The sequence below is a fragment of the Filicampus tigris genome, chromosome 1, assembly GCF_054856515.1.
Source record: "Filicampus tigris isolate MCC_2025a chromosome 1, RoL_Ftig_1.0, whole genome shotgun sequence".
In the NCBI taxonomy this organism is placed as follows: Eukaryota; Metazoa; Chordata; class Actinopteri; order Syngnathiformes; family Syngnathidae; genus Filicampus; species Filicampus tigris.
This window is the reverse complement of record NC_141217.1, coordinates 17,134,226-17,161,734: the sequence shown is the minus strand read 5'-3', so window position 1 is coordinate 17,161,734 and position 27,509 is coordinate 17,134,226. Positions and strand designations below refer to the sequence as shown.

The 27,509-nt window shown below is 40.8% G+C and overlaps 1 protein-coding gene and 2 long non-coding RNA genes across 4 annotated transcripts in view; 2 read left to right on the top strand and 1 right to left on the bottom strand.

Moving 5' to 3' along the window:
• The window catches only part of LOC147153037 (cadherin-4-like), a 231,124-nt gene extending 218,133 nt beyond the window's left edge, over nucleotides 1–12,991 (bottom strand). The window contains exons 1-3 of the mRNA XM_086019937.1: nucleotides 12,706–12,991; nucleotides 1,982–2,072; nucleotides 625–736 (exon numbers count right to left, since the gene is read on the bottom strand). Coding sequence (XP_085876063.1) covers nucleotides 625–736; nucleotides 1,982–2,038 — 169 coding nt within the window. The 5' untranslated portion in view covers nucleotides 2,039–2,072; nucleotides 12,706–12,991. The remainder of the gene's footprint in view (nucleotides 1–624; nucleotides 737–1,981; nucleotides 2,073–12,705) is intronic.
• LOC147153038 (uncharacterized) lies at nucleotides 1,942–7,821 on the top strand. The gene is made up of 3 exons (XR_015084133.1): nucleotides 1,942–2,076; nucleotides 2,159–2,234; nucleotides 7,345–7,821. It is a non-coding gene; the product is annotated as an uncharacterized LOC147153038 (long non-coding RNA).
• LOC147153036 (uncharacterized) lies at nucleotides 12,501–26,652 on the top strand. 2 transcript variants are annotated; one of them, XR_015084127.1, is made up of 4 exons: nucleotides 12,501–12,777; nucleotides 12,886–13,126; nucleotides 13,207–13,273; nucleotides 26,365–26,652. It is a non-coding gene; the product is annotated as an uncharacterized LOC147153036 (long non-coding RNA). The 2 variants fall into 2 exon arrangements; XR_015084118.1 differs by having other exon boundaries at nucleotides 12,501–13,126.
• Nucleotides 26,653–27,509: the final 857 nt, after the last annotated feature.

Sequence of the window (27,509 nt, the reverse complement as noted above, 5' to 3'; positions counted from 1 at the left end):
CCACAAAAATAATATGTATCCCATACTGCATGCCTCACACATCTACGCACTTGCACACACTGGGGAGCGAGTCTAGACGGCTGTCTCCTAAGCAGGATTGTCCCGGCCAAAGAGAATAAGATACATATACTGTGCAAATGCCGGCAACACGGACGAGACACAAAAACGCTATTGTGTGCCCACAGCTATACAATACAGCTGAGCAATGAGGGGAAAAAGAAAAGGGATCAATAGAGAATTGCAATTAGCCCACATTGGCAGGAGCAGTGCCAGATTAGACACAGGATGTCGATTCCATTTCCTGCACTATCGGCTCGAAAACTTGCTGGGCTGGCTGTGTAATTGGAGCAACAAACGGAGCCGCTTAAGACGTCGTGGTGTGATCGTGACAACGTATATTGTTAGATTAACCAGTGCAGGGGGCCACCATGCAACGAGATGAACACTGTACGTGATGATTCACATACAGCATGCGACTGAATAACTCAAGTTAAGCACAAGGTTTTCCGGATCCCAATAATCAAAATAATCAGTGCTGGTTTTGAAAACAGTATTTTTTTTCAGTGACACGACTGAAGGGATGGATTTCTTTTTGACCCTAATGCAAAAGATATGCATCCTTACCTTTACGTATGGCCTGGCCTTGTAGTATATCCCTTGGAATCAAGATGGAGTAGAAAGTTTGTGAGAAGCCAGGTCGGCAGGGGCCTTCAGAGGAAGGGTGGCCGTTATTCACCTGAAATGAAGTGAACAGTGTGGAGCATTATGGAATACTGTCTATTTCTTTATTTATTTGTTCATTTATTTATTCATTTATATTTTCCAGATGCTGAACTGAAAGCATCAGGTAGTACAAGGGGTATCCAAGTCCGATCCTCAAGAGCCCCTATCCAGCCTGTCTTAGGTGTGTCCCTATTCCAACACACCTGATTCAAATGATCAAATCATCAGCAAGTTTTGCAAAAGCCTGATAAGGATGCTGATGATTTGAATCAGGTGTGTTGCAGTAAGAATACAAAAACAGGCTGAATAGGAGATATTGAGGACCGGACTTGGGCACGCCTGATTTAGTAGGTGGCAACAAAGACTCAACGGACTTAACTATTTGGTTTTGAGAAGATATATTCCCATTAAGGCTGTCAACAAATGTGGTCCCTCTGGTGATTTATTAACATAAAAGCACGCACGCATGTATGCGCATACTGTATATTTAAAAAGATGCAGGCAGCAAATGTGGTTCAAGGAAGTTGACACTGCATGTGCCTAGACGCGCAAACTTTACATCCAGCAAGTCATAGTATCTGTAAATGAAACGATACGGCCCAGGGCATTAAAGCCACGGAAAGTGCGTCTAGTCGGTCACATTTCGGCGGCCAGGCTGGTGGCTGCAGGAGACGCGTTTATGTGAGTATCCAGGGTGGGGACTGGGGAATAATAATTTAATTTTTCGTTTTCTACATCACATACACAGGCTGATAATGATATCCTTGGAAATAGGTGATGATTAGAAGGCTACTGTACAAGATCGATTTGAATGCCCTGCGCCAACACGACCGAAAAAGTGAAGAGGTTTAAGTTAGACAAAGTGTGTGCCATTATACCACCTTACTACTACAAGAGTAAAACGTAAGACACAGTGTGAACTAAAACAACGATTTCGCCGCGTATGTGCCGTGTTATGGCTAATTGTACCGTTTCCTTGCCGAGATCAGAAACCTGAGTGGTGATCAATTAGAGCATCACTTCATCTCCATTCTATTTTATTTGTCGTCTTGCCAGCTCAAATTCATTTCGGAGCTGGTTGACAAGTCATGGATAGCGCTTGTTAGAAATTCGCGTTAATGCAGACGCGCACGGATTCACCGACTCACCCCAACGCGTGACTTTATTACATGTGGGGTTTGACGCTTTGAAACGGCACCATATAACAATATGACGCTCCTTAAAAATAACCACTTAACAAAAGAAGAAGAAATCTCACCCGGAATGTGTCAAGAAGGAGGGCTGCTGTCAGGACCAGAGCCAGATTAGTCCTCATCGCGGCGGACGAAGCGAGCGACAGCCACAGCAGCCTGGGTGAGCAACCGCAAAGAGAAAAGGGAGAGCCCTAAATCTTCTCCCCAAACTGTGTAACGTCTACTTGTCCTTTCCTCTGAAGGGTCAGATTGTGCCTGGAAGATTCCGTGTTTGTGGGAGTGCCGCAGCTCCGGAGTTTGCGCGACTCTTGTGTGCAGGTGAGCGCTTCACTCGGCACCAAGGCGCAGTCAGTCAACCACCGAGCCTCCCTCACAGCCTTCACTCCCCCCCCCCCCCCCCAACCCACACACACACACACACCCCTCCCTCTAAACACATGCACTTAAAGCAACTCCGCCGGCCACGCTACCCCTGCAATACCTTTTTTTTTGCATCCATCTCACTTTTCGTCAATCGTCAGTAGGTCTACTTCTGCAGGCTTTTGGTAAACGAGACACCTCCAACAAATTCATTTCAGGGAAATGGAGTGCGGTTAGGCACTTACCATTGATTTTAGTTATTGGCTAGGGATTCTAAATGCCTAATTCAAGTGAAACCGAGACTTAGTGTCATTATTGTCTACATTTTAAACTTAATCAGACTTAATGCCTTCTATCTATCTATCTATCTATCTATACACAGTACATTTTTAGAGTACATTTTACTCTAAAAAATACTATATTTGGTCCTAGTAAACAAATTGGAGAGTAAAATGTTCAGTGTAATATTTGTCAGAGTAAATTTTACACTGAATTGAATGTGTGCCCCCTGATACAAAACATTACAAATAAAATGAATTTGTATGTGTGCGTGTATGTGTATGTGTGAGTGTCTGGGTTTCTTGTGCTTCTGCGCTTGTCTGTGTGTGTGTTTTTATCATTAGGTTTTGCACCTGTGTGTGTTTTTATCATTAGGTTTTGCACCTGCACCGCACCTGTGGTGCAGTTCCCAAACCTACATTTGACAAGCTATTTGTTTATCAGAACACTATAAAACCTCCTTGTGTCTTTCTGGCCTTTTCAGAAATCTATCCATGCAAGAAAAACGAGCCAGTCAGTAAGTGCGCGAGTGATAAAACCATCCCGCCACCATTAATTATGACAGGAGTAAATGGAGGAAATTAGGTGTGCTTGCTGTAGAGTAACAAAGTCTCTGGAAGGAGGAGGGCAAGATGGATGGGTCAACAAATCATTATAATTTATGGCCCCATTTATATCTGATATTAACATGTGCACTCATTCTGGATACATTAATTGGTTAATGACATCTACTCCATGGCTCTTTGCACTTTACTGCTAATAAAATGACTTATGAGATGTATTAAATGAGTGCCCATGAGTGAATGGATATCAGTATTTAAGTAAGCTAGATGTGTCTGGTCATTTGGCAACAAACTCAGTGTATCCCAAGTAAAGAACGATGATGAATTGATGCCATTCGTCACAACATGTTGCACTGGTTACAACTATTGGGTTAGGTCAGGTTTAACCAAGTAAATGTTTTGTAAAAAAATCAGTTCCCTATTCTCAACAATCTGCATTCTATTTATATAATTACAAGTCTCAAAATCACTTTTTTTCTTTGAGAAGTAGTTTTGCCAATCAATGACTTGGAGCAACTTCCTAAATATGAGGAGCAAATCTTTGCAGATTAATCCCAGGGACCTGAAGCACGGGTTTTATTAGATTAGGGGTGCCCAAATCCGGTCCTTAAGAGCCCCTATTAAGCCTGTTTTAGGTGTGTCCCTATTCCAACACACCTGATTCAAATGATCAGACCATCAGCAAGGTTTGCAAAATTTTTCTCTCGGCCCCCCCACATATCGGTCAAGCCCCCGTTACCCCCGAGAGAGAAAAAAGCCTGGTACTATCTTTTAGCTGGATGTCAGTTTGGCATGTGTATCAAAGACAGTGTCACTGTCACTGAGTAAAGTCCTCTGACAACATTTCCACTTGGCAAAATAGCAGATGAATGTAAATATGGCATGATTTAAACACTATCCACCCCCACCCTCTTTTTGAGTCAATTCTTGTCTCCTCCCTCTTGGAGCTGTCAAGCACACTTTTTAATCCTTACGTTTAAAGTCAACATCAGAGCAGATTATTTTGGCTAATGGCAGGAGAGATGAGATCCATAAATGTCCTTGTTCGTCGTTAGTACGACTCTTGTATATTTTTGAGAGAGAATTTAAAAGGGGTACATTATGCACTTTAGATATAAAATAGGTCCCTCATATTCATAACATGGCTGTGGCATGTTTTTTTGTCAAAATACCCCAAAGGTCAAGAACTATAGCACACGACACCCTTGTTTGTAAGCCGCACCCCCTGCCTGAATGCGGGTCCAACGGCAAGCAGGCTACAGCTTTGATTGCCATAACAATTGGGAGTGGAGGTGGGAGGTCACAACTAGCTGTTCACTCATCGGGGCAGCACTTTATCACCAAGCTACCATGCATGTGGTGCATGTAGTGGGCATGTGTAACACAAATATTCACATACTGTGAATGCGAGTTACATGCTTAGAGGCACACCATCAGACATGGTCATCTTACAAATGTTTAACTTGGAAATTTCAATTTCAAGGCATTGCACTGGTGGTACCAGTGCCACAATGCCCTGTCCCGACATGTCGCAAAACCTTTTTTTTTTTTTTCAATGGGTAAATTGCCACAGGAAGAGCATCCTGCATAAAAACGGTGGCAAACAAATCATGTGAGGGTCTCTTTTCCCTGATGGGAAATGTACAAGCAATTAAACAATTACTATTCCATGATATGTTCCCTTTTAGGTTAGTTCCTGGGTTTCAAGAAAAATTGCTCTCCAAACATTTATCTTATATTTATAATATTCATACCATTCGTTATGAGCACTAACTCTGACATTTGCATTCAATTTGACAATGAGTAAATGTTACAGTACATTTCTCAATTGCATCAATGACACATACATCTTCGTCTAAGTGAGAAAATATAGCGCATAACTCGTGAGTATCCAATTTGAAAGTCAAAGTGAGCCTCAAAAATAAGGAGGGAGTTCAGTTATCAAATTCTGTCAGAGCAGAGCTTGTCAGAGTGGCATGCAATCGCAGCGCCTGCTATCTCCTAAACAGCATCTATCTGCCAGACTCCCATTCTGACTTGCCACTGTACTGTGTGTGGAGTTGTTCATTATGTCATCTCATATTACGCTATTCAAAATAGCCAAATAAACTCCAGCCCAGGGAGTAGTAAATAGGCAGGCAGCCTCCGTCTAATGGCAGTAAACGAGAGTCAGGGAGACAGGTTCGCTCTAAGTCTTCTGTAAGCATATTCTGAGGGGCCTTGTCATTTTGCTTTCTGGATAATGATGCTTCCATTAGTCATCAATATGCCAGGCATGTCCCATACACTAAAATTGGTAAGCCTCACTAGCTCTCTGCAGCAATTTGGTCGCAGTTTGGGGTTTTACTTTTCCCTCATTCCTCCTTCACATCTCTCTTTTCCCACGAATGCATTTTTGGGAGCAAAGAGAGCGAGTAAAAATGTATAACCATCGACAACTATTACATTTCCCTGTTTGTGTGTCAGGATCAATGCGATTGAATACGGTACATACTGCTGCGCATTTCGATCAAACAGTTCAGGTAATGATTTTGGGAATATTTATTCTCACGGTGAGTGCATAGCGCTTCCTGCTTACGCAGCCACTGGGTTTTCCTTGTCTTGGGCCCAGCATCCTGTTGTATCGGTCATTTGTGACCCAGGAGGCGAAGCACTCACAGTGTGACGACAGATTAAAGACTTGCTGAGAGTTGCTTCACAATGGCAGAGGCAAAGATCAGGAAAATGTAGACCTTGGACCAATGAGGAATACCATTGTTCTCATCTTTGGATGGAGACACCATTGAGAGAAATACAGCTGGAGAGCTACAGTGGAATGGTTCATGGGGATATTCAGACATCCTAAATACAGCTGCAAAGCATTCAGCCAAACAATGTGCATTAGTGACTCCTTGAATAACTGTTAAAATGGGCAGGAGGAGGTCGGTTTGTATCATTCTCATGCATTCATCTCTGACATGAGTCATTTAAATCCTGTTGGTTTGTTCATCTAAAAATATTTTTTTGATCATGTGTGTCATGCTTTTCATCATGAAATGTGAAATGTTAAACCTGTACAACATACAGTTATACATAATTCAACAACATAGTGTCATTTAGAACTTTTAGAACTACCTGAGCTAACTTAGTATAAAGGGCAGATGACCGTTTTTTTTTCAACTTTGGTTTTACTTTACTTGTATTTATATAGACAAAATAAACAAAAATAAAGTATCCAACACAAACAAAAGGAAGCCATCTTGTGAAAAGGTAGATACAATTCAGAGCATTTCTGGTCAAGAAAATATCCAAACATTTTCACTTCTTGTATGATTGCACACCAATGAAACATTGCCATTTATCTCAATATTGTTCAAATTTTGATGTGGAATGCCTCAGGGAAAGAGTTAACCGCTCTGTAACATAAGGTTTGTGTATGTCCATGATCCATTTAGAAACAGTTAGTTGTTCCTCCTTCAAGCATTTCCTCATTATGACCTTTTTGATTGCCGCCTGTAATATTTGGAGCAGGTACCCGACCTGCTTCCCGAGCCCAGTTGGAATGTTGCCCGAATAAAATATGCTGAAGTACCCTTCCAACGTTAACCCAGTAATCTGCTAGACAGTTCAAAGCACACTGGCCCAATAGGGTGAAAGGATTCCCCCGAAATAAGGTAGTGGACAACTGATGAACTCACATTTCCTCCAACATTTACCATTATCATTTATGTTCAGCCTTTTTAGTCAAGTTCCTTTACTCTCGGGGTAGTAAAGTAACACATGTTTTTTCTAAGTAAATTACCTCCACGGATCAGAACTTGAGGTGTTCGCCATGGTTTTACAAATGTTTAACCAGTCCTCACGAGATAATTATTTCCCTGTAACTTTTTCGATGCATAACATACATTTTGACAGTTTCTTTTTCAATTGTGCAGATCCCAATAGTTGTCAAGTGCTATTTTCAAGTTTTCCTTAAAAAATATTAGTTTGTCTACAATCACTGTCCGCGATACCTTTCAGTGGACTGGGAAGCCCATTCATCTGTTGTTGTGCAACATTGCGTGCAGCCTCTTCAACAACTGCTCGTGTGCACCTGTGCGTGGCAGCCACCATTGAGAGGATAAACGAGTCTGTTGGATTTACATTGCACGCTTTAAAGTCACGTTTCACTAACATGAATATTGCACAAAATGAAATGTCCAATGTCCATGCTTTCTTAATGTAAATTCAACACCTTTTTTTCCCAGGGACACGGATGGGATTTTCCAACAAGGGTCGAGCGCTTTTAATAAATACTTCAAGCCTGGCTCCTCTACTACTGCATATCGACGCATAGCTCTTGAAATATATATGCCAATAGATCTTGTAATACCTTTGGCCCTGTCTCCTTTTAAATCTAGAGGCTTCTTAAAAACAGTGGAGGTATGTCATTGGACTGTTCTTTGGCGACTTTGAAACAGTAATAAAACTGTGCTTCTAATTACTTCAAAATTCACTTTGGCAAAATTGAAGTGTTTTCCATTTCTACTAACAAGTCCCTCTCCTCAAGTGGAGAGTCTGGATGTTATGCATTATCCTTCAAAGCACATATCAACAATATTACACAGTTTGCATATGTCCTACATTAGCCATCTTCATCTCCCAGACCCAAAGGCACTTTCGTCCTTGTCAATGCCCTGGCCACTTTCTGACTAGATTATTGTAACTTTCTCCTTGTGGTCTACCACTCAAACTTTTACATAAACTTCATATGGTCCAAGACTCCGCTTCGAATACATCATCTACATACTCAAGAACCTCCACTGACGACTGCTCAAACAGAGAATTGAATACAAGATCCTTCTCTTCAAGTAACTGCATAACCTGGCACCCATTTACCTCTCTGCCCTCATCCAACCCTGTTTCATTGTGTACCGTCCACTTTTTTTCCGTCCTGCACCTCACTGGAAATCCTGCCTGCAAAATACGGCCAAATGCCATACCGCAACAGAGATGTCAAAAACTGCACAAAACTGCACAAACTGTTGTGATAGTTGCCGTGTGTTGGCATGTAATAAAGCTTTCGTCAGCACACAGTTGTTATCTGTGAGTTATTGGACATAATATTGATGACAAAGACTTTTGCCTTTGATCACCTGCTTGTCCAGTGGTCCTGCTAGTAGGAATCCTGCAAAACCTCGCTAGTGGTGAACGTACAAGCTGAAGCTTCTGTAACGATGACCCATGCAGACGCACGAACTGTGTCGCCAGCTCTGTGGACCATTTGGCTGCTCCACAGAGCCTTATAGTCTAGCAGACTATCTTTCACCAGCAATGGTAGCGCTATGTAGCCGGCCCCCCTGTTGCTTGGCTAGCCTCTGTAAATTTGGCCGTCTGGAAGACGAGATTATTTCATACCAGCAGGCAGAGCACATGAGTGACCACAAGCTGCAGGAGAAGCTCCTGCCTGACAACCTGCAGCTCTCGAAGGCAATAGAAATGGCGTTCCAACTCAAATCTGCTGCTCTGCTATATGGCAGCTAACAACCTCCGACATGACCCCCTTGCGTCTGCACCTTCTGGCACAGACTGACTTCAGCCGGCTCGACTCCCCAATGCGCACTTTCGCTTACAGTGTCGAGGCGAACGCTATAAGGCGGCGGTGTGCCTTTGCACGCTGACCGTGAGGAAACCTGAGCACGTCTTCACACCTGCCTGCCAGCCATGGGGCAAAGATGCAAACGCTGTGTAAAACAGAAGCATTTCTCATTTCAGGGTGTGCCAATCTGCTCCCACCTCCAGTAGCAATTTACTCTGTCTCAATGTTGTGATCGTGCCCGCCCGGCATTCAGTGTTGGCCCCTGCGCCAAGCCTTTCAAGTGGTGCATATAAATAAAATTGCATTGTATTGTAATGTTTTATTGACAGTTGAAAGTAACAAGCGGAAATGACCGTTTGGGTCATGACGCCGTGTGTCGCCGTACACAGTGGGTTATTCAAATGCCGGAGCAACTCTGTCCGCTCAATCATGTAAACGGGAATTTTGACTTTAACCCGAATATTGACTGCGTGTAAACGTAGTCACTATGGTGCTGGGGACAAAATGGAGGAGGAGGCACAGGCGTCGTAAAGTCGAAACGTCGTAGGTCGCGTACGTCTTAATACGAGGACTATTTGTAAATAGTAAAAGGTATCAATGTATTGTTTAAAATAAGCAATTCCACATACAAATTTGAACTTTAACACCTACTTTTTATCTTTACTCCCACCAAACCTAGAGTCTTTCATACAATATGTCAAGCAAGTGAACCACTTCACTTTCATTTGTGATATTCACACAATAATATTCATGGTGAACAGTTTTGTAAGTATTCATTGCCATTGTAATATCACTTCTGGGTGCGCTATGTTGGACCAGCTGTAGTAAACATACAGGTGTTTTCACATGCAATGTAATGATGTGTGAGCTGCTGGCGATGGATGGACAAATATCTGTGGAGTACGAAAGAAGAGGTGTTAAAATTATTCCTTGGCAGGATGAATTTTTAGCAGCTATGGGAGGCACTCAGCTGAGATGCCCCGAAGGCTGATAGGATGCTTTGATCAGAGATGGAGGGATACGGCTGTTAAAGATCCACAGCCGCACGTTTCCTTTTCCATTGCTTTATATTACTCTTTTTTCCCCCTATTTTTTTGTCTGACTTTTACATATTTTCACCCCCACCAATCATTCCCCCCAAGCTCTGTCATGTGTGCAAAATGTCCGAGGAGATATTTCATCTTAACCGTCAACCTCAACCTAGTCCAGTGGTTGTTGTTTAGTCCTGGCCACAAAACTCAGGAGCTTTAGATAGATGGCCCACAGCATGCCTTGATGTCCGTAATACCCCTCAGGCAGTGTTAATAACCAAACATACAAGTCCTGTCGTATCCTTTCACCAGTAAATCACACAAAACAAAACCTATCCAGACAAAAAAAATAAATGATAGCTCCTGCGTTTTTGAGCTCTTTACAAGGATTGCTTTTATTTAGTGATTTGGCTATTGGGCTCTCTTCATGCGTTCTGTTTAGTTCTGGGGATTCTCTGACACTGAGCAACAGTGGGTAAATTATTCCATTCACTCATATGAGCATTTGCTCAATATAAATACCACGGGTGCTTGAAATAGATTCGTTTAAGGGCATACTAAATTATTAAACTATTCCCAGTGAACGAGTCTCTGTTCCCCTTTTAATAAAGCAGACATGTGGGGTTCACACTAAGCCTCTGGTCATTGAACACGTTTGGTAGTTTAAATGCGTTGGCCTGGAATGTTGCCATCCAATTCCAAATGTGAAAATGCAGATCTACCACTTGACCCGCACTTCTTTCATGTGGACGAAGCAGTTAACTCATTTTCTAGACTAGATGTGGCCGAGTGGGCATGCAGCCTGTTTGAGCAGCATGTAACATGAAACATGTAGCAGCAGGCCACAATATATGAGGCAGTTTTCCTCACATGAATTCAGATAGCGTGTGATATCAATCCATGTTAATACTTTTTGTTTGTTTGTTTCTTTCTTTCTTTCTTTCTTTCTTTGTTTTCATGCGGCTCTTCAAATAACCGTCATGCAGCAATGTTATTTTATTTTATTTTTTTTATCTTTTTTTTTTAGCATAGACCCATCAAATAAACTTGGGATCATTTTACCGCACTGCACTGCGCACAACAGCATAATTTCCCTCAGCGATGCAAAGGTTTGAACAAGTATGCATGCCTCTTACCGTTTCTCACATTATGCAACAGTAGGTTGTTTAAGAGCAATGTGTTTCTTACATCAATACATTCAATGTTAGTTTAAATCATGCAACATTTCCATATGTCACACTGCATTGAGGAAGGGTCCTTGAAGAGTAATTCTCACCAGTTCAAGAGCCTGCCCTTTGCGGGATTTATAACAGCCTACTGACGATTACTGGGTTCCAAGTCGGTTGAGCCAACATAATTGCGTGTAGCTTTTCTCTCATTCTCTTGGTGCCAACATCACATGTACCAGACACTTATCATGAAAAGAGGACCGCTCTCAAGTTATAAAAACAAAACAAAAAAACAACAAACAAAAACAACACTGATACAAGTGCCGTGCTTTAGACAAGCATTATTTATTTTACCTGGTGCACCAAAGGCTTGGAATATCAACATGTGCTTCATTTGCACTTCTTTTCAGATTGTGCTACAAATGTTTTTGATAAAGAACCCTATCTAATTAAATGTGATGCATCCTTGACAACATTGCATATAAATGAAACCAGAAATAAATAAGTTTAGGACGCAAGCAGCTAAAAATACACAATGAAATTAAAACAAAATACAAACAAACATGTTTTCAGTGAAACATCTCACTTTAATTTCAAGAGCCAGGTAAAATGGAAATTGAGGTATAGTAATTTCACAATTAGGAAAAGCTTGACCAAATTAATAAAAATTGACATTGCTGTTTTGGTAAACACTAGAGGCCCTTTTCCATTGCACCGGTTCTACCCCGAAAACAGCCTGGTTGCACCCATGTGCAGTCGCTTGTCAATTACATTTTTGTCATGGCCGGAACCGTTCCTCAGAACTTCTTCCAACCTGGTTCTAAAACGCAGGCCAAGCAGGGCCATGATATCACTGTCATCCGATTGGCCGACACATATAGGAGTTTCTTAAGCTATGTGGCAAGAAACTCAAAGGCACACTCCAATTTCCTGGTTTTAAGCGAGTGAGACAGTCGGCCGCCGTCGTGTCATAAAAATACAACATAATAAAGTACACATAGAGTTAAGAGATTTGGAATTACACTATGCATATTGTTTTTGTTGTATTCTATTTGCATTCATTTACACTGGCGATATTTCACATCCAGTAAAATTATGACCAGAACTTTAAGTTTTAATTTTTTAATTTAAAGTGCCACTTGAATGGCCTGAACATTGACATTTATATAATAGGTATGCATGTAAAAATCACATCAGCACTAAAATTCAGTCCTCTAAAATACTCTGTAGTGATTTAAGGGCTTCGTTGGGATGAGATCTACAACAAATTGGCACGCTCCCTTTTAGAGCTTGGCTTGTCCTTTTTTCTGTCTCAGTTGCCTACATCACAGCAGGGAGTCAAGCATTGTCATATTGCTTGGCTTGTCAGTTCTGTTGCCTGAAACGGCGACCAATCACGACCAAAATTCAAATGCAGCACATTACTAGTCTTGTCCACTTCAACCTGTGAAAATATAAAACTGTTCTGCAAAATACTTGGGCTCAACCGTGAGCTCATATGTGCAAAAACCATGATCACCTCCACACACACACACACAAAAAAAACGTTCCTGTCACTTCTTCACTTATACGGGCTGAAGCGGACAAGAGCATGAATGTGCACACGAACCCCGGTGGTGACTGTTTGTAAGTTTTCGGACATTTAGCTATACTAAAGTTTTGTTAAGTCTCAGGAAGCAGCCAGGGAGCCGGGCAGCCAGGTATGGATGTCCCCCGGCACGGCTAACAGTTGCCATTGCGATAGCGTTAAAAGTAACAGCATTGTCAAGGCAGCAATTTTCTTTTGGCCGCTAAACAGATGAGGTTAGCACAACAAAAAGAGCTTCTTACCGTCAGGACATGCGGCTCCGTGCCATTGAGTACGTTCGCGTCCGCCACCGCTTGCAGCCAATTCATGAAACTGTAGGTGTTGCGGTGCGAATGGGCATCAATTTTGCATAAACATCTCATCCAAAGCCCTGCATGTGAGCTTTTTGAACGTTATGCGGCGGCTTGCGGCGCTGCTTTTAGGGGCCGCTTCAAAGCAGCCGCTTCGGGAGCGTCAATGTCGGATAGCGAGCTTCTCCAAAGTTGGACTTTGAAAAATCCAGCACGCCCGCACATGACCGAAGTGAGGATATGCAGTGCAGAAAATGGATGGATGGATGGACAGACTTTGAAATATTTAGAGCAACAAAGCTCCAGCAGGGAGGCCGACTCTTCAGTTGAGTGTTGCTGTATACCTCCTGAGTGTCCTTGGTGGAAAAATAAAGTAAGGCAAGCTAACGCTTATGGATTAAAATGTAATGTATAACGACTAATGAAAAATTAACCTTACGAAAATCCTCTCAGAACACATTGCGTTTGCTATCGTGGTGACTTATGAAGGAAAACAGACAAGACATGACAGAAACTGCACGTAAGTTGCTCATTTCCTCATTCTCTTTTTAGTCACACATGGAAAGGCTAATAGTTTTGTGATGTTTTCAGAGGTTGAAGTGGGCCGAAGTAGAGATGTCCATATACATTTTGGGGCTGGTTGGTCCCCGTTATTTTGACATAATTAGCGACGTACTTACAATGAATTTGAATGGACAAATTGTGATCGGTCCCTGGCGTGAATGCCACCAAGACATGGACACAAGAGAGGGGGGCATGGCCATATTGCTCATTACCAGGAGGCGTTAATCAAGGTGTCTGTTTTGTATTGATTTCTCCAAAACAAATTGACACAATTTAAAATACAAGCTAATGTATTTTTTCCTGATTAAAAAAAACAACATAAACTGAGCTTGTTATTGACAAATGGACGGTACCGGCTGGATGATTCCCTCCAACATGTTCTCACACTGTCTGTATTAAAGTAAATGCATTAGCCAGTGTACACCAGTGTTGGTTTCGTCAACGATGACGATGACGAAAATATTTCATTAACGCCCCTTTTTTTCATGACGATAACGAGACGATGACGAGCTAAACGTGGCTCTTTGTTGACGAAAACATGACGTGACGTACTTGAATTTTCAGTGACGAGATGAGACAGGACGAAATTGTTAGCGTGTGGTCCATCAGACGTTCAAAATTTATGACATCCCTTCCTATTGTACATGTAATCCGTCTTTCAAAAAAATGCAATGCTGGTGCAACCTATCCTCGTTTGGGCACGACCACCGCCGGGACAGCACGCAGGGCGCACGCGTCGCACACACCGTCGCACGCTCCTGCACAACAAAACACGAACAGGTCTGCGGTCATTCATCTCGGCTCACGCACACTGACACGCTTTCCTTTGACGGACCATGGCGACAGTGACAGCAAATGGGCTTGGTGGTCGGAAACGAAGGAAAGATATGGACATACTTTCTGTACAACCCAGCAGAAAGAACAGCACGATGCAATGTAGACAGCGGCAATGATGTATGTGGCCACAAACTAAGTGGAAAGAATGTCAAATCTCAAGCGACATCTGAGGGCTCACCACGCTGATATTTTGTCCCAACTCGTCCTGTTAACATATACTGTATACATTTGCTTGCACTCCGTTATTCAACAATTGGCTTGTGATCAGTTTCATTGTGCTGAAGGTTTTCCACGTAACCCGTGGTGCAAATGGGCTGAGTTAAAGCATCTGTTATTTTGGTTGAGCTAACGTAAAGGCTAACGTCAATTCATTCGCTTGTTGTGTGTAAAGAGAAATATTAAAAGTAGATTAAGGCAGTGGTCCCCAACCATTTTTCTACTACGGACCGGTTTGTCCGCGTTAGTGTGTGTCTGTGTGTGGGGGGGGTGGAGATTGTACAATATTAAAAGTGAATCAACAGTTTTTTTTATTTCACCAATATTGAATGACTTTTTAGCCTTAGCAATGCGGTAAGCCACCGAAGTACTTACATTTTTTGACGAATCAGTTAAAAAATGTTTGCCTTTATGTACGGAATGTATGTACGAAATATTGTATGCCTATCTTTAACCAAAACGAACTAAAACCTTTTTGAATGTTCGTCGACTAAATTTACGAAAACTAGATTTTGGGGGGGAGTTTCCGTCGACCAAAACCAGACTTAAACTATCACAAATTGGAATGACAAAATCTGACGAAAGCTAATAAGCATTTCCGTCCAAAAGACTAAGACTAAATCTAAAATGCCTGCCAAAAACAACACTGATGTACACAAATCAATTATAGTGGTAATGTTGTGAGCATGGCATTTTACAAAAAATTGAGTGTCTGTTATCCGTCATCCCTCCGCAGCATGGGTAGCCTTCCATCGTCCGTCATTCGCCTTTTTCTCCGCCTGGGGTAAAAAAAATAGTACCCGTCTATAGGCCAGTCCACCTCTAATTTTAAAAGTCCGTCCATCAGCGGGTCCAACTAAACTTTCACTCGCACACGACACACATGATTATTTTGTTAACCTTGAAAAGCAACTGCTACTTCACAAAAGCCTTTAATTAAAGTCATGTAAAAGTGCTTACCTCTTTCTCTGTTAGTAAACATTGTAAAACTTTCTTTCAGCATTAAAACGACAACTACAACAACAACACATTTTTATAGCTCTGAATCAAAATTGCTAGAAAATGTTTCCTGCATTCAGGTACTTATTCAGGATTGTTGGTATAAGAAACAACAGTGCATTATGATCACTTGATATTTTGCTGTTTTCTGTATCTAGAAGGCGCTTTAAATTCAGATGTTGAATTTCTAAATTATGTTAATTTTTTTGTTTCACTTCTGTACTGTAGTTAAAATATGTAATTTGCCAACAACGCAGTTCACAAGTGTAACACATTTGGACATTAAAAAAACTACTGTATATGTCAAGAGTCAGTGATAGACGGATGTAAAGAGAGAATACGGTCATTTTTCTAAATAAACAGGTTTTTTTTTAGCTTCAGAAAATAAATGAACCAAATAAAGTACTGTAAGTTTCTTTCTTTCATCTGTGCGGCCTGCCGTGAACGGGTAGAGGATCTGAGCTTGAAGGAGACACTGCCCAGTTTAGGGTTGTACAGTATATGATTTTTTAATCAGTATACATACTGTACATATCAGTACATACAAAGTATTTCGATTCAGCTGGTCTTGAGTACATGCTACAAGTCATATCTAGCTAAGGTGAAATAAATTACAAACATCTATTGGTAATTTTTCCTTCTAGCTTTTACACTGAGAAAACACCTCATTTTTTTATTACCACGGATCGTGGTCTTTATGACACTGCGCCTTTACTGTACGAAATGGCCCCCAGTATCATCTGCGCCCATGGTTGGGGCACTAACAAACCACCAACGGCAATCTGGTAATAAGAGTGAAAAAATGACTTGGGTTATTTGGCAGGCTATTTCCAGGTTAATAGACAAGGAAATAAGAACATGAATGTAAGTGAAGGTGCCATTTTAATTCAGGCACTGTTCCTTTCATGCCACAGTGACCTAAGGGGGAAGAAAACATATTTTGAAGGATCAACATCTTTACACCGGCGGCACTGTGGTCAAGTTGTTCTTTTCTACACATGCACTTACGCACACACACACACAAATACACACACAACATTCATTGATAAATAACATCTCACTCTCGTTTTCGTCATTTGGCAGGGGTAATCGGGTAATGGGAAAGAGCAGATAAAAGAGAATTAATCAAATATTATTTACTTTTACTTCCACAAGACTTCTTTTTCATAGTTCGAAAACTATTACCGTTCTTGCTTAATACACTCCTTCTTACCACTTGTCATATTGAATATTTAGAAATTGATGGACTCACGGAAATACATTTCTCTAATTAATAAGATGATTACAGATACAACTTGGGAGTTTCAGTGCTCATAATATTGTTCTCTAAGATTAGTCTGAGGTTTTTTACACATTGCACTTCAGTGATGTAGAGGAGGCATACGAAATATTTTGAATGGTTTGCCAGAATACCTTTGCATTCAAATGTATGTTTTCAATTATTCCATCCATCCATCCATTATCAATACCGCTTATCCTCACAAGGGTCGCGGGGCGTGCTGGAGTCTATCCCAGCTGTCATTGAGCAATAGGCGGGGGACACCCTGAATTGGTTGCCAGCCAATCGCAGGGCACACAAAGACAAACATCCGCACTCACAATCACACCTAGGGGCAATTTAGAGAGTCCAATCAACTTACCATGCATGTTTTTGGAATGTGGGAGGAAACTGGAGTACCCGGAGAAAACCCACGCAGGCACGGGGAGAACATGCAAACACCACACAGGGAGGCCGGAGCCGGGATCGAACCCACGACCTCTGAACTATGAGGCGGACGTGCTAACCAGTCGACCACCGAGCCGCCTGAAACAATTATTACAATTTCAAAAATAACCGACAATAATTGAAATGCTCATATCAGCAACATTATCCACCCATCCATTATCCGAACCGCTTATCCTCACAAGGGTCGTTGGCATGCCGGAGCCTATCCCAGCTGTCATCGGGCAGTAGGCGGGCTACACTCTGAACTGCTTGCCAGCCAATCGCAGGGAACACACAGACCCACAAATATTCTCACTCACAATCCCACTTTGGGACAAGTTAGAGTGTTCAATTAACCTACCATGCATGTTTTTGGAATGTGGGAGGAAACCGGAATACCCGGCGAAAACCCATGCAGATATGGGGAGAACACTCAAACTCCACACAGGTAGAACAGGACCAAATTGGAGCCCACAACCTCTGCACTGTAAGGTGGACGTGCTAACCAGGCGACCACCGTGCCATGTCTTTACCGGTATTAATCAAATTATATGAAAACCCATACATATATTAGCGGATTCTCTTTTCGTACCAGGAAACATAATTTTTGTTGTGAAAGGTTATGTGATATGACATGAGAGCTGTTTTTATTGGCTCTTACACCTGCAACATTGCACGCCGTTCATCTGCGATTCAAATATCAAATTGCGCACGTTGCGCGACAATTCAGTTGCGTTCAGCCACGTTGCTTGTTGAACGGCTGTGTCTTTGTTGCGCTTGTGGTCTCATTAAACCTTTCTGGAAGCTGAAACTAAAGCTGAACGCAGGTCAGTGACACTGTTACAAGCGGTTGTTAACCCAGCAGGTGTCTGGGACTTCTGTTATGGAACATTGATGTGGAAGACTTATAAGTGCAAGGCAGCTCACCTCTGGAACTTAACTTAGGTCACTTAGACAGTTAATAGCAAATGAGGACAATCCTTCACTCTGTGCTGCCATGAGCATGAGGCCATGACAACTAGTTTGACCTCCTATAACAGGTTGTATGTGTAGGTAGCCTGTTCAGTTGTTTTATGTTTGATACACAAATCATTTTCTGACTGTAGACTTTAGATGGAAATCAGAAAGCATATACACAACCAACACTATTCACTCACTTGTTTTTAATTTTTTATTTTTAGTGTGTTTCTGGGAATAATAATCAAGGTCTTAAGTTAGATCTGTCATGTGCATAACATTTGTAAAAGAAATCCCTCAGCTTGCCCTGAACGTGCCGTTTCCAACCTGTCAAGCTGATGACAGCTTTTGCTCTCATCTGGTTTTAGCACATCTTGTCTTCACAGAGCACGGATGCTAACCCTCGGCAAGCTTCCAAAAACAGGCCAATCAGATGAAAGAGGGCTTTTATGTACAGAGACCTTAAAGATGAGCCATATAAGCAAGTACCTTTCTAACAGCACAGATGGACTTCCAAAATAAAAATGTAAGGCAGGAAATATGTATTATTGGTCCACTTGGAACCTAATGTTCTGGAGCACCTGGATATAATTTTATTACAAGGGTATAACAAGGGCATATGTTAACATGTGCATACAATGTGGCACTAATAGCTCCTTGTGTTAGTCCTAATGTGATCTATGCATAAAACATGAGCCATTATGTGAATATTAGTCATTTAGATGTCAATTGTTTTGTATGGTTGCATATTGTAGAAGCAGCACAGTAGTGAATCACAGCCAGGATGAAATGTTACAAAATATTGTTTATCAGGTTGCCACAGCCTGACTTGCAAATACAATATGCCGTGCTTCCCTGCCCCCCACAAAATAATATAGCGCTGGGAGCACGCAACTCCTTCATTGTGGTCTATATTCCCACTCTCAGTGGAACTTGAACACACCGTCATTCAGTTGACGCGAGTCACTCTGCTCAACGTAATAATTTAAAAAAAGTATAATTTCCTCCCAAAACATTTGTAGCTTACTTTATTTCTACTTACCTAGATAGGTCTTGTGGTATCTATTCACCACTAGCCAAACTGAAATACAGAACTTTAAAAATAAGCGTCATATCTGTTTTTTTAATACTGAAGCAACAGTGGGAGAGAAGGTACAAGTACAATGTACAAATATATATATAAATATATATATATGTATATGTATATGTATGTATATATGTATTTATTTATTTATATATATTTTATATATATATATATATTATATATATATATATACACACATATATATATATATATATATATATATATATATATATATATATATATATATATATTAGTGCTGTCAAGCGATTACATTTAAAAAAATAATTAATCGCAACATTTCCCATAATTAATTGCGATTAATCTTATTTTAATTAATCTAAATTTTTTGGTTGGAAACGATATTTACTTGAGTAAAATCTTGGAATTAATGGGGGAAAAATAAAAGGATATTTAGATTCAAAGACTATTCTAATAGCTTTCTTTTATCCTTGAATATGATTCTTTTTCTGTAAAATATAACAGCTGAACGATACACCAAAGACATACCTACACCTAATATGGTATTTGAATTTGGCTTTCCGAAGTGTGCAAATGATTTTGGATTCCTCCAATGAGCCGTCGAGCAACTATTTAAAGTACTACGTAAAAGTCTGTCTTTGCAACAGTGACTCTCGCCTAAGTTTTGCTGCACAGCGAGCAGAGGTCAGCTGCTATAGGAAGTAAATAAAACTGAGTTAACTCAGTTAATTTATTTTAGTGACAGCCCTAATATACATATATATATATATATATATGTATGTATGTATGTATGTATGTATGTATGTATGTATGTATGTATGTATACAGTCCGCCCAATTCCAAAATCCCTGATCCTGTTCATCTAAAAAAAAGACATATTTTTCAGTATTTTCATTTTATTGTCAACATTTTTTTTTCTTTTTACCTTAAAAGAAAGTAATGTGACCACCGTGCTTCCCAGCGCCCTCTATTGAGTAGCACCCACTGCTACACTGATTACACATGCCTGTGTTATAACTTTTGTTGCTAAATCTGATTACATCAACCCAACTACGTCAGATGGGGGGAAAAAAACGGTGCAGGGCTGCCTTAGTGAGACAGGTGGAGGAGTCAGCAGAGGCAGCTTTGATGTCAGCAATATGTCTTTGAAGCCCGGAAGCACCATAATGTGCTTTAAACATTTTTGTGCCTGAGTAGAATATTGAACCCAAGGAGTTTCCCTGAGTACCCCGGTGAACACATTTGCCCCTGACTCCAAACTTTAGACGGCCGACGGACACTGTATTTGCAAAAGTGCATCTTTCCAATAACGTGGAGAGGAACTTTGAACACGTTGGCCTTTTAACTTCACCTTGAAGTTTTAGCAGTCACCAACAAACAGAATCTAAATGCTTAATTTGTGACTCATTTGGAGCATGACTGCTTGACATGCTCTCTTCAGCGTAACTCCCTAGTATGACCTCGACTAAGTACCATCACACCTGAGCCACTAAACAACGGATGTGTTGTGTACATATGGGCTCCAGTACGACAGTCTGTTGTACTTGTAATTAGTGCATTTTGGTTTGGATCATTAAATATTCATATGGGAGCCAATTCAACCGTGCTCCTTGAGTGGCACCACTATTCACATACTGATTGCTAATGCAGCCTTTTTGCGTTTTTTCCACTATCTAATATAAAACTCCTCACTTTAACTGTCTCACACAACTTTCATTTGCTAATGTGCTTTTTCTTATCATTCATTCACTGCCAGACATTTTTAGACCCTCTTTTGTCCTAACATTTAAAAAATATGGAAAAATATATGAATAAATTTGCTGGGATTGGATGGCTGGACTGTGAAAAGACAAATGAATATGTCAGTGGCAGTGAATGAGTTAGTAGTGATGGGAGTAATAGTAACGGTGTTACAAATGCGTGTTGCTTTTTTCAGTATCGTATAATTCTATTAATTATTTTTGCAATCATGATAACGCTTTTTCCGCTAGGGCCAAATTATGCTGGCCAGCTCATTGGAGCTGGGTTTTTTCTTTTTTTTTTCAGACCGAGAGCCGCCATTTAATGTCTCCACACAAATGAGGTATCAATAGATGCGTCTCAGCCCAACTCTGTTCTGAACTTTCAGAATTCAGTGTTACCACGGCGATGCAATTACGTCTACAGCACAACAACATGAAGCAAACTTCTCGATCATAGCGGGCAAAAAGAAGAAAAGAAAAAACAAGAAGATGAAGAAAAGTACAGACGAGATAGCGCTCAGTGCTGTATCTGTTACATAAGAAAAGTAGTACTGCCAATTTGTCCCAGTCTCACCAAACATCACAAAGTTGACTACAGGACATAACATTAAATAGCAGAACCACTTACAAGCTGAGACAAAACCATATACTGTATCTGTTTAAGTTTGTATGCGATTAGCAGCCATGTTGCAACAAGTTAGTCCTGTGCTGACACTGGATTTCTCCTACTAGCAGAATAATGTTAGTAATACTTGAAATAGAAACACATATTGTATTAGATTTTCTGGGAGAGGTTAAATGCTACATTAAACAAAATGTCAGCATGAAGCATTGGAGTAGTGCATACAGATGTAAGTGTTTTAATGGGCAAATGCAGTTGTTCACCTGCATTAACATAATCAAGCAAGCTAACCAAATGTAGTAGTGCTGTACCTCAAGGTGTTATCAATATTTTTGGGCAGCAACAACAACCACCATTGTAAATCAAAGTAGGACTTTCTGAAATTCATACATCGCCAACAAACAGGGAGCCATTCGTGCTACCACCGCCACTGCACCCACACACACAGCTTTACCTTGGATGCGGAACACTGAGCATGCAGTTCAGTTTCATAACATTGTTTGGTAACTTGATCAACACAAAAACATATTTGCTATGCTTTTGCTGCCATGTTTAAAGTGTTCATAATTGTTCAAATAAATATATTCATGCACTCATATCTCAAGTACTAGCAATAGGACGCGTACAGCAATGGGGTTACGGCAGTAGTGTGTTGTGTGTGCATGAGCGTGTGTGTGGGAGGAAGTGGGATAGCGGTCATGTACCCTCGTAGAGCTTTCTGCCTAGCAATATCCCTGGTTGCGAATGATATACGTGATCTCCCTCATTTACTAAAGCTGTGCATTCAGATATAGAAGGCAATTCAAATCTATTAAGGTGATGGACAAATTTCATTCAGTGGACTCATCTGTTGCTCCAAGTGGTTCTAACTCCCCCTCAAGCCAAAAATACATAAGTAGCGACCGGTCGACATCATGCTTTCATAAACATTAATGTGGAGTATAAAGCAAGTTGACAACAACGACTAGTCGCCAAGTCCGTACAATCCCTACCTGGAACATCTAGAATGTGAGGCAGACTTGATAACCACTAGTTCACCCTGCTGGTGAAAAATATATTAATAACTATTAATTCACCTTAAACATGTCCGCCTCACAGTGCAGAGGACGTGGGTTAGAATCTGGCCCCGGCTTTCCTGTTTAGAGTTTGCATGTTCTCCCTGTGCCTGTGTGGGTTTTCTCCGGGTACTCTGGTTTCCTCCCACATTCCAAAAACATGCATGGTAGGTTAAATGAACACTCTAATTTGTTCCTAGTTGTGACTGTGGGTGTGAATGTTTGTTTGTCTCTGTGTGCCCTGCGATTGGCTGGCAACCAATTCAGGGTGTCCCCCGCCTACTGCCTCAAGACAGCTGGGAGCTGCACACCCATTGGATAATGGATGGATGTAGAATCCGCCTTATTGTGATGATGAAGAGAAAGCCGGCAAGGTGTGAACACACAAACAACATAGGAGCCTCATGAAACACACAACAACATATGCAGGGGGTGGGGGAACACTTCCACAGGATTAAGTCCGTGAATTTCTAAAGTACTGCTTCCAAAGCATTGGGAGGGAGTGTGTTTAATATGAGAGATGGGTTGGTTCAATACACTTAGCTTTATTACACGTGTGCGTTTATTAATGAGGTCATATATAACGTGGTTTAAGCCTTAGGGCCACTGGAAATGTGGTCAAAAACAATAGCTGCCCATCTTTATTAAGCTAATTCTGAATCACTGGTAGGTCAATTATGAATTAAAATACCGATCAATAAATGAAGCTCACTAAAGGGATTAAAACATTAAACATTAATCAGGTGTCTTACAGAAAAAATGCAGTCTATTCAACAAGTTCGAATTGTGTGTGTGGGGGTGTACGTGTGTGTGGGGTGCGGGGTTAGGAAAAATTAGAAGACGGATGTGGCTGAAAAGTATAACTTTGGGTTATTTTACTTGTTGTGATAAATGACTAATTTGATAATTGATAATTCCAAATTAAACAGAGGCCAACAATGAGTACATCTGCAACTGTAATACATTATACTGTATGTTTAGCACACACTTTTCTGTTATAACACAATGCTGTCACTGCTTTAGTCCAACACACTGATATTACAGAGGTGGTAAGGAGTAAGAAGTACAATTCCAAAACTTTCGACTTTTTTTTAAAGGCTTCACCTAACTGAAGTTGCTTTGATGTCATTTTTTTTTTTCTTTTGTCAATTTATCATAGCTACTTTTCTCTGCAGGGTAGCGTCAGTGTACTGTACATTTTGGACTACAAGCTGCTACTTTTTTTTCCCCATGCATTGAACCCTGTAGCTTTTAATGTGATAAGGTTTATTTATAATATAATAATTTTTACTGACGAGAGTCAAGCTGCCAATCAAAGTACCCATTGTCTTGTTACAGCTGACCAATAAAATTAAACATGTCATGTCACATAGCACCAATGAAACCGTCCGAGTCCACTCTCATACAGAATAGTCATATCATCCATTTGCGGTCGGAGTGTGCATGTGTGAGGAAGGGGCGTTCTGCCGGAGAGCGTGGAAGTGTGCGCTCGAAGCAGTACGCAGCCGTATAGGAGAGATTCAGAGGAATCAAGGTAGCAGCAGAATGAATTCTGAAGTCTACAAAACGATTTTGTCTGGCAATTTACAGAAAAAATTGAATTACTTCAAGGTAATTTAGTAATGTCTGTTCCAATACTTTTGCTCACTTGAAAAGTGGATGGCTTCAAAGGTGCTCTGTCCTATTTAACACATATAGATGTAAATGCCTTGAAATAAAAGTTTGAATTCTGAACTTTTGTGTGATAATCGCCTTTTAATCCTAAATCGAAATGTCGTCAGTATACAACAAAAAAAAGATATTGACCACTCCTATACATTTGGAGGGGACTTTGTATACTTGTATACTTGTATACTATATATATATATATATATATATATGTATATATATATGTATATATATATATAGAAAGATATATATATATATACATATATATATATATATAGTCTGAAATGTTGAAAAGCAATGCCTCGGTTTATCTTGGCTGTTTGTGAAATGTGCTTGCGCGCTCTTTGCCCATAAAACATACCGTTCCTCTTAGATACAATATGTAGAAAAAGAAAATCCTCAAAATTGCTGTTCAACTTCACAAGTCTATCTGAAAATGCTCTCGCATAATACCCATGTTATCCAATCGCTTTTATTGAAAAGTAAAAGGAAGTATGCTTTTCTGTAATGAGAAATAAAATATGCTGCAAAATGAATGCAAGACACTATAGAATAATCCTTTGGGCACAGTATTAGAGGAATCTCAAGAGTGGAGAGATGGTCTTCCAGTTAGGCTGTTGGGAAATTAGAAGAAACCAAGAGACTGCAGCAGCAATCTGTGGAAGCTCTGCTCTACCGGCTGTAATAAATTGCCTGTTTATTACTTTACAGGAAATTAAACAGTGGGCCAGGAAAGGCTGCACATTCAATTTAAACTCCCCAAGAAAGGGGGTGATTTTAAAAGGACCAATAAAGTCACTCAACAATTCCAGAGGTCACTGAGATGTCTCAGGGAAAAGTATTTTTTCGGTCCTCTTTGTTCCATTAATGCCAAGCACTGCTTTCTAATCATTGCCGTTATCAAAATGTCTCCACATCTCAAGTGTTTACTCATTTAACAACTAGTGGTGGAGGGGGGGTTAGTTTAGCCGATGGACGGCCGTTTAAAATTAGAGACGGACCGGCCTATAGATGGGAACTATTTTTTCCACCTGGAAAAAAGGGTGAATGACGAACAACGGAAGAGTACCCATGCTGGAGACGGATGACGAATAATGGACGCTTAATTTGTAGTAAAATGCCCTTTCATAGTATTGTCAGGAATGTGCCCTGCTAATAGGGTTGCGCCAGGAAGGGCAAAATGCTTTGCCAAATCAATGATGCGGATCGAGCGTGCGCTTGATTCGCTGTGGCGACCCCTGAGGGGAAAGGCCGAAAGGGTAACAACAACAACATCGTATTGTCTGGAAACGATATGGCTTCATTCGTTTAGGATTAACACTATGGATGCACTGTAGCTGTGTGGATATATCATTGTGCAGTGTAGTCCCAAATTGACACACATGACGGTTATCTAAGGACGCGTTCAACCCATTGAGGCCGGGAGCACATAGCCACCTTTCTAGCACTAAAGCCAGGAGCACTGTTGCGGTGGAGCGTATACGTAATTTTCTTTTTTTTAATCCAATCCTCGGTCTCCTAGCCAATAAAATGTACCCGAATATATATGTGATGGTGTGACTCCTCTGAGGATGTTGCGCTTGTGGACTTTGAACCAGTGGAAACAGTCAAACGTGATATATGGTTAAGATATATGTTTGTAGACAATGACGATATCGACGTCATGTGCCGAAATGTAGTCGACGCATGATGCCGTGCGTGATGGTTCGGAACGGCCCGGAAATACGTTGGCCGTTGGGGAAAATTCACAGTGTTCCAAAATTCCTGCTGACCACCACATCCCTGCTTACCTCCTGAGTTAGTGCTGCTTCCACCATGTAGCCTGTGTGATATCAGTGGAATAAACTCAAATTATTGAGATCAACTTGTAGTCAGAGAGGTAGAGTTGTGATAAGTGGAAGGATTTCCACATGTTACAAAGGTGACATATGCAGCACAAACTGTACATTTAGGCTTATCAAGAAGTATTGTACTCTGGTATGAATAGCCCAATAAATAAATACACAAACATTGAATAATTCAACACTTCGTTGTACTCATTTGTCTTTTATTTGGTGTATTCTCCGTTTCCTCTACTTGCTACTTTCATCATTTTAATTTAATTCTTCCATGGGTTGTGTTGTTCATATTCTCTCCGGTTTCAAGCATGACTCAATTTTCCATTTCTCTCTTCTCCTTTCCAGCTCCCCTGCTATGATGAGAAAATGATTACCTCTACACCGAGGGGATTCTCATCTGCTTTATTACACACGTGGAAAAAGTGTCACCATCACTGATCTCTCATGACTCCCAAAGACGAAAGCAAAAATAATAATCAGGATTTTTTTTTGGGGGGGGGGGGGGGCGGGGGAGGATTTTTTGTTTTATTCTAAATGAATGTATTTTTTTTCCTGTTTGTGGAGTGGACTCTAGAGCACCTCTGTGGGTAGGGTTGAATCGATAAGTTGGTGATGAATAAATATGACATTGTGGCTTTTTCCCTCTTCTTATCGAGGATTCCCAGAGAGAAGTGGGGAGGAAGCTCGGTGATTACTGCAACTGCAGCTGACTTACTTACGGCAGATGTCTTGTTGATGATAGAGCACACCACATGTACATATATTCAACCTTCCAGCCGGTTGAAAGTTAGCTCGCAACCTCACAAGTCTGCAGTTTGGCTTTAATTAAGCCAGTTATTTAGGGTGTGATTCTGCTTGAGTGCATTAATAACATCCAGCGATGACATTAAGCATTGCTGCTAAGTCTGGTGTAGTGTAGCATATACCGTAGTCTTCATCCATCAGAAGCTACAGCATATTATGCTCTGTGGGGTGCAGTCTTGGCATTTTTTAACATTTATCGACCAATAACAAATTCTTAAAAAGAAGAAGAAAAAAGAGTTCAGTAACATTCTCATCAAAAAAACAAAATAATGTATCCCACTAATTCTCCTGTGCTGATCTCCGGCTGTGTTCAAGAGGCTTAAATGTGTACTAGGCACTACTCTACTTTGGAAATCGAATGAATAATAAAAAAAAACAGACAGGGTAAAATGACACAGGTGGGCACTTGGTGATATTCCGCTGCTCGTGCATGATTTATCTGAAGTAATAACAGTGTTTTGTCCTCATACTGGTCCTTTTGTGGAAATGGGTAATATAAGAACCATTGGTCTCTGAGGGATAAAGCTTTCTGTTTCTCCACAACCCCCAGCAATTCACCACTCTGAGGCGCACCTTACACAACCTCATGTTCCGTTGTTGTTTTTCCTCGACCTTATCATTCTTAAGTAATTGGAAAAAAATGTTGGGTAGTTGTTGTTTGGCCAAGAGGGGTTAAGGTATCATTA